The sequence below is a fragment of the Anopheles coluzzii genome, chromosome 3 (assembly GCF_943734685.1).
Source record: "Anopheles coluzzii chromosome 3, AcolN3, whole genome shotgun sequence".
In the NCBI taxonomy this organism is placed as follows: domain Eukaryota; kingdom Metazoa; phylum Arthropoda; class Insecta; order Diptera; family Culicidae; genus Anopheles; species Anopheles coluzzii.
The window spans coordinates 35,808,183-35,818,345 of NC_064671.1; the positions used below are offsets into that span (position 1 = coordinate 35,808,183).

Genomic DNA, 10,163 nt, shown 5'->3' on the forward strand with positions numbered 1-10,163 from the left:
AACAATAATCATTTAGAGGGACATAATAAAGATGTCATAATACATCATAATTTTATTTCATGACTTAAACCCATTGCATATAATATATATATATAGGAGGATGTGCGCCGATAATACGGAGGATTTTGGAATAATATTATATATACTTCACGTAATAATAATACGATAAAATATGCTTCACAAACATAGAAATGGCAGACATGGTCAATAAGTTGTGTTTGATTAGTAGTTCATAACAGTAAATGACAAAATAACTCTGCTGGCTGAGAGCAACGTAAAATCGTTGTGTAAGATTCTTTTCCTGTATACTTCTGTTCGCTCTTCCAACACACAAAAACATACTTTGGCCGTGTTTCGGGTGTTTCCTGCTTCGTGTGACGCAGCTCAGTTACTACCCGCCTGAGGTTCCTCGATTTACACTGGGTGGAGTGGTTTTTCATTTGTGTTTTTGTGTTGTTTTGTTTAACATGTATTATAGAAAATTGTTTAACTTTGCGTGTAATTTGGTTAAGTGTGTGTGTTTGTGTGTGTGTGTGAACACAATTTAGAGATTAAAAATCTGGCACCGAATGGTCCATCTTGCCCCGCAGCCACGAGGTGGACAGCTTCTTGATCATCACGTCGTAGATCATCTTCGGCACGATCGTGAGCGTCATGACCTGGTCCGAGCTGCTGATCAGCTCCCGGATTTCCTTGTCCTTCATGGCGATCACATTTTGCCCGTTCACCTCGAGCAGCTGCTGATCGATCAGCAGTCCGTTGCGGGCGGCGGACGAATCCTTCACGATCGCCGTAATGGTACCGTTGTTAAACTGGAACCCGAAGCTACCGGCCGAATCTTTGTGCAGTGTAATGGCACGCTCGAAGGGTCTGTGAGGGGGTGAAAATTGTGTTTTTGAAAACAAAAAAGGGCCTTCCCGAGCATGCTCTTCCGATAGTGTACATACCGATCGCGCACCACCACCGAGATGTTGTTCTTGTCGCTCTTCTTCAGCAGCTTGTGCACATCGTCCACGGAAAAGCCGGCCACCAGCGTACCGTTGATCTGCAGTATCTGGTCGCCAAAGCGCAAACCCGCCAACGCGGCCGGACTGTTCTTTACGACCACGCACACAAAAATGCCCTTATTGATCGCCTGCACCCGCAGGCCGACCTTCTTGTCCGCACCCTTGCACATTACGAGCTGTTAAAGTGTGTGTAGGAGGTGTGAATAGATTACCCAGAAAAGAGAAAACGGGTTTAGTAACAATGGAAGTGTGTGTGTAATGTGTAACAGTTGCTTACCTCACGAATGCCGTTCGTCACTTGGGCACGCTGCAGCCCGGTAAAGTGGCCCGAAACGGGTGCGACCATATTGGCATTGCTCACGATCGCCACCGTCGACTGCTGGGGTACGATCGCGGTCGACGGCGCGACGTGCGCTGGTGCCATGTACTGGGGCATGTTTGCCTGGATCATCTCCTTGGACAGCTCCAGGCCCATGTACTCGTACAGATCGGGATACATGATGCTGGCCGCCATCGGAGGGGAAGAGGGTTTTTCATCCATCTTCGCTGAGGGTGTGTCGTTCGTGAAGCTGGGATACAGCCCGTAAGCATCCTTTGGGGCGGATGGTGGGTACGGGAGATGCTGCTGCTGTTGCTGGGCTGCAGCGGTGGCGATGGCCGTGTTTTGTGACTGCACCATCTTATCCACCAGCATGTCCTCGAGCGACGGATAGAGCGACATCTTGGACGTGTGTGTGTGTGCTGAAATGAGAAGCAAAATTTGCTTAGAGCTGACGAAAGATGATGATGTGCCGTTGATTGTGCTGTGGGGGGGAATATAATACGCTAAACTGATAAGCGCACAATTGTAACTAGATGTTTTGATAAGCTTTAGCGCTAGTGTTAGTGGGGCTGAAAAGCAGTAATTGAAAGTGAGTCATTGCGAAAGATGCGGTGATGCTGTCGAATGATCAAAACCGTCCTCCAGCTACCTTTTCCACGAGGCTGATGAACAAGACTTGATTAACACTTTGTGTATCTAAGCTCAACCCTAGCAACCAAACTGCTGTTGTTCTACTCTAAAAAACTGCCCTTCATGCACCATCGGCTGAATTAGCGAATGTGTGCCCTTCTAGCTCTTTGTTGTCTAAGACTCTTTGTTATCCCAAAAAACCACTCCAGACGCCCAAGAAGAAAACTCGCGCTACCACCACAAATCGAAGAAGAAATGCACTTTTATGCGCCCCAGATGACATTGATGCAGTACGGCGCATTTTATTATGTTCTTGTGTGGGGGGAGGGTGGCACAAAAGCTATGCAAGCGAAATGGCAACTTACTTCTGTGCAAATATAAAATGAACTAAATTGTGAAATCGGCACGTTTTGCGCTTAAAAAAATTCAACGCGGTACGAACGCAAGGCGTGACTCACACTGGCACTGGCCACACTCTCCAATCTCTGTGGGGGTTTATTTTGCTTCGCTAGCTAGATTTTATGCTGCTTTCGGCCGGAATATGAATCATCGTTCGGTTACGTTTCTTGTTTTTGTTCTTCTTTTTGCGGGCTCACGACGCCAGAACAGAACAACAACACACTTATAGGAGGAGGAAAAAAGCTTATTTTTCCGGACTAACCTGCAGTGATGGTGGATGTGTAGAAGGTTTATTCGGAGTATTGTACGTGCTCACAGCTTGAAAGCAGTTTTAGAAATAAATTGATTGCAATTTATTCCACTAACGATTCGATGCACGATTTGTTTTGTCCAGCAGATTTATTTGTTTTGATATGGCGCTCGTGCTGTCAACATGTGTGTACACGCTACTGCGGCACAGGGTGTCTCCGGTGAGAATAAGTTTTACTCTTTTTCAACAAGCAAAGATGCAATTTTTAATGCGAATCAGTAGTTTTTGTGGAAAACATAAGTTTTTTTGGTTAATTAAGAGCGGGTTTTATTATTATTTTGTAATCTTTTTTGATTGTGAAATAACTATAACAACCTTGCCACCTTTTTGACAGCGAGCGTACCTTTCTGTCCACACCTTTGGCAGCACTCTTTGACAGTCGATTGTGGCAAGCGGCTTGCTTCCAGGCGTCTGCCATTTGTTTTTTTCGGCAAAGGAAAAAGATTATTGATTTTACGGTGCTAATCGCGACGAATCGTATCAACTTTTAAAGAAAATGTAAGTAGCATCATCGCAGGCGCACACCAGTTGCAGCAAACGTTACCCTAATGCGTGCCGTTCTTTGCAGGACGCGGTCGAAGAATCGGTCCGACTCGGAGGAATCGGAAAAGGCCGACAAGAAGCAGCGGGGTCGTGAGAAGGAGCGTAAAAAGCGTACCTCTAGCAGCAGCGATAGCAGCGGAAGGTAGTGTAAACATCGTTTTTCCTCCCGTTTTTGTGTTAACTGTTTCGCTTCCGACAGCTCATCGGACAGCAGCTCCTCGCGCAGCAGTTCCGGTTCGCGGTCGAGCTCGTCCAGCAGCAGCTCGTCCTCGTCCAGCTCCTCGTCGTCGTCCAGCAGCGGGGCCGAGCGTTCACGCACCAAGCGCAAAACGAACACCCGCTCCCGGTCGCGGTCGCGCAGCAAGAGCCCGGCCCAACCGGCCCAAAGCTGGGACAAACAGTCCGCCGCCACTGCCAAGGAACCGCCGGTAAAGGGCACGAGCGTGCGGTCCAAATCGAAGGAGAAAACGGAACGCCGCAGTTCGGAACCGCGCGACAATGACAAGGAAAACAAGCAGGCCCGGGCGCCATCGGTCGACAAGTCGATCAAAGATTCGCGCAGCCGCCGCTCGCGGTCCGGTTCGTCGAAGCGCAAGCGTCGCGAACGTTCCGTCACGCCGCGCCCGGTACGCATCCACATCGGCCGGCTGACGCGCAACGTTAACCGTGATCACATTGTGGAAATCTTCAGCTCGTACGGCGAGATCAGCAAGGTCGATTTCCCGATGGAACGGTTCCAACCGTTCGGCCGCGGGTTCTGCTACGTGGAGTACGTCGACCCGAATGGGGCGGAAAATGCGATGAAGCACATGGACGGTGGCCAGATCGATGGGCAGGAGATAACGGCGTCGCCCGTGCTGGTACAGAAGCAGCGCCCGCCGATGAGGCGTCCCTCGCCGATCATGCGCAACAATCGGCCCATGCCGCGCTGGCGTACCTCGCCGATGCGCTACCGGCGCCGCCCATCGATCCGACGCAGCCCGCGGCGTAGACGCTCGCGCAGCCCGGTCAGGCGGCGTCGCCAGAGCAACAGCTCGGACAGTTCGCGCTAGGGTGAGCGCGGGTGGGGGGAGGTTTTGGTAGCATTGATCGGTCTTTTCTTTTAAATTGATTTGTGTTTCAATCCTCTAATCTTACTACATGCATGCATGCACCTCCCTTTTTGTGGTGGGGATAGTTTTGTATCACAGTGTTTGGTATTGGCTCCTTGTGTGAGTGTGTCTGTGTGTGAGTGTGTGGATGGATGGAGAATAAGCATAAGCAATCTGTTTAAGCTTCCTGCAATGCTCTTTTGTCCAATTTCTACACCCGTACTGTGGAGTGTGCAGTGCGGTAGTAGCTTTTATTTGGTTTGAACTAGAATGACTAGCAATACGAACACGGACGGGACACACAAAAAACCACCACAAATAAAAACTAACGTGAGATGAAGATGTGACACTCGCACCCCTTTTTTCTGTTCAATAATTAACATGTAAAACCATAAATAGATTAAACAAAATAAACCAACAAATGGAAGTAAAATAAAATCAATGTCGCATCATTTTTATTTTCGCATCCTAAGAAGAGAAACACGCTAGGCAGACATTTATCAGTTTTTTACTGTGATAGGTGGTGGTGGTGTTGGGTCACACACACACACTACTGCGTGTGATGGGAAGTAATCGGCTTTTCCGCGGGTGTCTCCAGGTATCCTTCATTGGCACACCATTATCGTTCGCACCGGGTTATTTTCCGGTTTTTTTTTTCTTTACTCAATCGGGCCGGATTGTTGTCCATCGTGGGAGTGCGAACCGAACGTTCGCTTTTGTACACAACATAGTAGTAATGGTTAATTTCCTTATTTTTTGTTTTACTACAGGCTAAAAATCACATTGGTTAGATTGAAAGTATTTCCTGTTCACACAATCTCACACTGACTGACTGACTGGCTGCTGCTCCTGTGTTGTAAGTGTTTTTTGCAACATTTTGCGCTTATTTGTTCTCATACTCGACAATGTTCCTGCAGAGCGCGGCAAACTTTCGCACATGATCCTGCACCAGCCGCTTGTTAACCCGCTCCCTGGAGAAAAGAGTGTTCATTTCACTTTTATTTTTTTTAATTGTATTTTTACCACCACCAGTGAATGCAAAGCGGCAAACTTACTTGATAATTTTGCGCATAAACTGCTCCTTATCGGTGGCGCTGACGTACGCGGTCGGGAAGTTCGGTACCTCCAGCAGCTTCATCCACTGGATGAATTCGGCCGGATAGCGGAAGTTGAGGGCAAGGAAAATGTCGGCAAAAATTTCCACCTGCGTGCGAAGGGCTGTACCACCTGAAGGAAAAGGGGTGAACCGCTTAAACGCTGTTTCTAAGCCTCACACGGTTTAAATGTTGAAAATGTCGTACGAACCAATACACAGGAAGGTAGATCGGACAATGTTTTCGCCCTGCGCCAGTATCACGTTCATCATGACGGGGTGGTTGGTCGATTCCTTTACGAACATCGTGATGAACGCCACGCTCTTCTTCATCGGGCCCGTCTCTGGTAACATCATACACTTGGTGGCTGCAGGGAAAATATGAAGAAAATGGTGTAAAAAGCTATTAATCGAACGCGAACGCTACTCCTCTTGGAGGAACTTACCGTAATCCACCAACTTCATACAGTCTATCTGTACCTCGCTGTAGCAGATTGGGATCTTTTTCGATATTCTCGTGTTGAACGCGTAGAACGTTTCAATCAGATCCGCTATCCGGGACAGTTTACCCACATTTAGCTTAAAATGGTGAAGAATAGTTTTGCTGTTAATTTCTCGTTCCTTTAGGAAGAGCGTCTCTATTCACTTCGTGTTACCTCCATCTGGTTGAAGTTGTAGTCCATGATGGCAGTAAACAATTGCACCATGAGCTGCCTACAGTCTTGATCTTTGTAAAACATCAGGATGAACTAAAATGATAAAACAAAAGAAAGGGAATTAAAAAAAGGCTCTAAAATCAACAAAAAGAAATCCCTCTCCCCTTACATTTCCTGCAATATCCGCCGCCGAGACGACGCAGTTCGTGTTCAGGATGGACAGCACCAGACAGCACATCTCAGTAAGCAGCGGTTTAATGTCATCCATCAGGTTGGTCAGCGCCTGCTGCAGCGCTTTGCACAGCGTGTCGATAACCGTCTCGTCGTGAATCCACAGCGTGCACAAGCTCTTCAGCAGGCCCATCGTTTTCTCCAGTATGAGCAGGATCGGCTGTACCGGAGCGCCCGGTGCCGGCGTTCCACCGGCCGGAAAGGGCAGCTTGTGCGGTCCCACGCCCACCACCAGCCCCTTGTCCATGTCACCCTCGGTCGGTTTGCGAATGTTTAGCGAGGAGAACAGCTTCGAGATCATTTCGAGCCGCAGCACGACCCGCGCCTTGGTCGGTTCGGTCCGGTCGTTGTTCTGCACGTGCACCTGCAGCTCCTCGAAGCAGGGCGAAACCATCGCATCCAGGTAGAGGATGATGTTTTCGTACGAGATGACGCTCAGTATGTTGCCGACGGTGTACATGAGCCGGATCATCTCCGCATTCTTCAGATGGCCTTCCTGCAGTGCCGTGCGACAAGCGTCCAGCAGCGGCAGGGCGTACGGTATTACCTCCTTCTGGCACTCCGAGGTCAGGTCCTTCAGCCCGAGCGTGGCCTGGGACGCTTTGGTGGAGTTCAGACCCTTCACCAGCAGCGTGATGGCGGACGGCAGATACTTGGGGTTGTCCCCGATCCACTCGCTGTACGCACCGACCGTTTCGAGCGCCATGCCGAACAGCTTGTCGCTGTACTTCTCGTACGGGATTTCGTTCAGCACCTTGAGCAGCTTCACGATCTGCTGGTGCTCGGTGTACTCGATCTTCTGCGCGATCGAGCAGAACGCGTGTATGGTCGCTTCGAGCAGTGTCCAGCTTTCCGTCGACTGCGGATCGTAGCTGAGGTACATGATCGATTCGTCCAGCGCCTCCGACAGCACGTCGAGCATCAGATCGTTCAGCACGTCGTGGCAGGACAGCAGCGTATCGCCAATGTCCTGCCGATAGCACCGGAACGCCTCCAGATCGTCATCGTTCCACTTGTGCAGGGAGGATTCGGTGGGCAGTTGCGATTTCCGCACCAGCACCTTCACCACGTGTGCGTAAACGGGCTTGATGGCTTCGAGGCAGCGCTTCTTGTGCTCGCCGCTGTCCATCGAGAGGACCTCCTCCTGCAGCATGTACCAGAACTCCATCGCGTACGTGCTGCACGATTCGTCCACCGGGTAGGTGCCCGGCTTGTCCGTGCACTTGATCAGCATGTCGACCGTGCGCGTGTACACCTTGGACACCTCCTCCGAGTCGGTAACGATGCCGGCAAAGATGGCCGACGAGAAGCACTCGAGGGTGGAGATGAACAGGGCGTAAATCATCAGCGCCAGGTTCTCGTTGTCGTTGTTCTCCTTGTACTCCGCGTCCAGGATCGGTACGAGCACGTCCAGGAACAGCTTCATGTAGTTGATGACGGTGAACGAATATTTCGCATTTTGCGTCGCGTACGACGAGATTATGTTCTGAAAATAGGAGAGCAAAGAAATGTTAATGAAATGCAGTCATCGATTTGTGGCCTCGTTTGTGTGCTGCCTACCGCTAGCGACTTAAGTGCCGTTTCTGCAAGCTCATTCTCTTCCGGCATTAGACAGCCGTCGTCCTTTGGCTCCTTCCAGTAGCAGTAGTGGATCGCTTTGAGCAGCGTTTGTATCATGCCCTCGCGGTCGTTCAGATGCACATTGCCGTGCGCAACCCACGTGCCGGTACACTTGGCCGCATTGATCAGCCCGTTCATGTCGTGCGGCTCGACCGCGCTGCGGCTAAGCTTCTCGTTCAGGTACGTAACGACGGTTTGCATCACGAACTCCGCGTTCCGGTTCAGCTCCTCGCACACCACCGTGCGCGGGATCTGTGTGCGTATGTTTTTCACCTCCTCCGGTATGCCCTCCAGGACGGCCATCAGTATCTCGATCTGTGTCACCTTGGACAGGTTACCGAGCTGCTCGTGCAGGAACATGTTGGTCACCTCTTCGATCACGGTCGGGTGCCGTAGCATGTGTACGATAAAGAGACCCAGCTGAGGGAAGATGGTGAAGATGATTTAGATACACCAAAGGATACCGCAACGGATCCAAACTTACCGAAATACACAGTCTGTTAAGCACAATTTTCGGCCCATTCCCAAACAGTACGATCGTTTCGAGCAGCTTCTGCTTCAGCTCGTGGTGGGCCTCCTTCGGCACCTCGGCCCAATCGCTGCGCAGCTTCGAGTTGAGCGTGATTGCGCCGAAAAACTGTATTTCGGACGATTTGTTCAGCTGCATCAGCTCCCAGCAGAAGGACCAAGCCTGCGGGCTGTTCTGTACCTGCTGCAGCCATTTGTGCGTCTCCTTCTGCTGCTCCGACCCGCCCCGATAGAAGGACAGGACGGCTGCCTCGATGGTTTGCACTTCGTCCATGGCTTTTTCGTCCGGCGGTCCTGTTTCTGGTACGTGCCAGCACTCTCGTAGAGGCGGAAGAAGGGGACGACGATGCACTGCTCTAGGCAGTGGGATGGTGCTTTCTGATGTTGCTGATTGTTCTGTTAGCGCACAATAGAAACCGTCCTTTTGATGCTCATTTGTCGTCCATTGCTGTCTGTTTTGCTGTGGACGGGAGCTGTTTGGCCAGGGAAACGTTGCTGCCGTGCAAAATTAACAATTCTATCTCACACTAGCTCGGGGCAGCGATGTTGTTTCGGTTTCCTAGCACTGACAGCTTGTGTGGGTGGGTTGCTGTCACTGAACAAGGTCACTCTAGACAAGCTGAGTTGGAAAAGGGGAGAACGATTTGGAAAATCGTTGCTCTAGGAAGAATTTTTGCAACTTCAATATTTATTTTTCCGTGTTTTACTACTCCTTATGCAATTCAAATGGTTGTAGATTCAGTGGAAATATTGAAATAAAAATGTTTATTGTGGCATTTTTTTCCTCACACCCAAGCTCTCTGTACCTTGATCGAAAGAAATGACTGCTCCGTGGCTGTCAAAAAGTGACGTTCGATTTCTTCCACCTTTTTTCTTCCTTCTTTGCACCTTCTTTTGAAAACGAGGCTTTGCCGTGAAAACACACCGTATCTGCGCTCGAAAATTGCGTGTAAATAGCGTAAAGCTCCGGAGTTTCCCCCCACCAAAACCGAACCAAACAAACAATGGTCCGTATCAGCGTGCTGGCCGATGCGCTCAAGTGCATCAACAATGCGGAGAAGCGCGGCAAGCGCCAGGTGCTGATCCGCCCGAACTCGAAGGTGGTCATCCGCTTCCTGACCGTCATGATGAAGCACGGCTACATCGGCGAGTTCGAGATCGTCGACGACCATCGCAGCGGCAAGGTGGTGGTGAACCTGACCGGCCGCCTGAACAAGGCCGGCATCATCTCGCCCCGGTTCGACACGAAGGTGACCGATCTGGAGCGCTGGACGAACAATCTGCTGCCGTCGCGTCAGTTCGGCTACGTCGTGCTCACCACCAGCGGCGGTATCATGGACCATGAGGAGGCCCGGCGGAAGCATCTGGGAGGAAAGATTTTGGGATATTTCTTCTAAGTGTGCGGCGTGCGTGGAAGGAGTGTTGCAAACAGTTCGTACGTACGGGGCAGGCTCACTCCTCCCACTAGCTTCATCCATCTCCGAGGCGGCGTTTCTTTCCATCAACCATCATCATCGCACGACTTGGTGGCAGAAGGGACGATGAGAACGTAAACAATCTTATCGTCCGTGCTGGAGAGGCTTGCTCTGTACGTGTGTGATAAGTTGCAGATGTAATAAACGGAAATATCCAAACTCAAGCTTACTGTGTAGACTGTGTTATGTTAGGGCTAGTTGGGGCTAGAAAAGTTTCACGAGAAATTTCAGATGGGCCAATGAAGTGTACCAATCGGG

The 10,163-nt window shown here is 50.3% G+C and overlaps 4 protein-coding genes across 6 annotated transcripts; 2 read left to right on the top strand and 2 right to left on the bottom strand.

The window, feature by feature from the left end:
• Positions 1 to 11: 11 nt before the first annotated feature.
• On the bottom strand, positions 12 to 2,776 carry LOC120959986 (syntenin-1-like). 2 transcript variants are annotated; one of them, XM_040383835.2, is made up of 4 exons: positions 2,621 to 2,776; positions 1,285 to 1,748; positions 948 to 1,183; positions 12 to 870 (listed from the first exon to the last, which is right to left on the bottom strand). In XM_040383835.2, exons 2-4 carry the CDS (start codon positions 1,726 to 1,728, stop codon positions 552 to 554), a joined length of 999 nt encoding a protein of 332 aa, XP_040239769.2. In that variant the 5' UTR covers positions 1,729 to 1,748; positions 2,621 to 2,776; the 3' UTR covers positions 12 to 551. The 2 variants fall into 2 exon arrangements, with proteins under 2 accessions (XP_040239769.2, XP_040239770.2); XM_040383836.2 differs by lacking the exon at positions 2,621 to 2,776 and adding an exon at positions 2,325 to 2,526.
• Positions 2,777 to 3,020: 244 nt separating this feature from the next.
• On the top strand, positions 3,021 to 4,644 carry LOC120959987 (RNA-binding protein with serine-rich domain 1). Its single transcript, XM_040383837.2, has 3 exons — positions 3,021 to 3,166; positions 3,237 to 3,353; positions 3,411 to 4,644. Coding segments are annotated over exons 1-3 (972 nt in total). The 5' UTR covers positions 3,021 to 3,164; the 3' UTR covers positions 4,264 to 4,644.
• Positions 4,645 to 4,730: 86 nt separating this feature from the next.
• LOC120959985 (importin-13) lies at positions 4,731 to 9,021 on the bottom strand. Of its 2 annotated transcripts, none has more exons than XM_040383832.2 (8): positions 8,387 to 9,021; positions 7,843 to 8,322; positions 6,221 to 7,768; positions 6,052 to 6,144; positions 5,842 to 5,974; positions 5,608 to 5,763; positions 5,358 to 5,529; positions 4,731 to 5,273 (listed from the first exon to the last, which is right to left on the bottom strand). In XM_040383832.2, the coding sequence occupies exons 1-8, from the start codon at positions 8,702 to 8,704 to the stop codon at positions 5,186 to 5,188; spliced, it is 2,988 nt and encodes a 995-aa protein (XP_040239766.1). In that variant the 5' UTR covers positions 8,705 to 9,021; the 3' UTR covers positions 4,731 to 5,185. The 2 variants fall into 2 exon arrangements, with proteins under 2 accessions (XP_040239766.1, XP_040239765.1); XM_040383831.2 differs by having other exon boundaries at positions 4,731 to 5,297.
• Positions 9,022 to 9,298: 277 nt separating this feature from the next.
• LOC120959988 (40S ribosomal protein S15Aa-like) lies at positions 9,299 to 10,069 on the top strand. Its single transcript, XM_040383838.2, has one exon. It carries the CDS (start codon positions 9,435 to 9,437, stop codon positions 9,825 to 9,827), a length of 393 nt encoding a protein of 130 aa, XP_040239772.1. The 5' UTR covers positions 9,299 to 9,434; the 3' UTR covers positions 9,828 to 10,069.
• Positions 10,070 to 10,163: the final 94 nt, after the last annotated feature.

Coding starts and splice junctions, on each gene's coding strand:
- LOC120959985 (XM_040383831.2), bottom strand. CDS start 8,704: ATGGACGAAGTGCAAACCATCGAGGCAGCCGTCCTGTCCTTCTATCGG. Junction 7,769..7,842: donor CGGCACTTAAGTCGCTAGCG/GTAGGCAGCACA, acceptor TCCTATTTTCAG/AACATAATCTCGTCGTACGC. Junction 5,975..6,051: donor ACAACTTCAACCAGATGGAG/GTAACACGAAGT, acceptor CACCATTTTAAG/CTAAATGTGGGTAAACTGTC.
- LOC120959988 (XM_040383838.2), top strand. CDS start 9,435: ATGGTCCGTATCAGCGTGCTGGCCGATGCGCTCAAGTGCATCAACAAT.
- LOC120959987 (XM_040383837.2), top strand. Junction 3,354..3,410: donor AGCAGCGATAGCAGCGGAAG/GTAGTGTAAACA, acceptor CGCTTCCGACAG/CTCATCGGACAGCAGCTCCT.
- LOC120959986 (XM_040383835.2), bottom strand. CDS start 1,728: ATGTCGCTCTATCCGTCGCTCGAGGACATGCTGGTGGATAAGATGGTG. Junction 1,184..1,284: donor TGACGAACGGCATTCGTGAG/GTAAGCAACTGT, acceptor ACACTTTAACAG/CTCGTAATGTGCAAGGGTGC. Junction 871..947: donor TCGGTGGTGGTGCGCGATCG/GTATGTACACTA, acceptor ACCCCCTCACAG/ACCCTTCGAGCGTGCCATTA.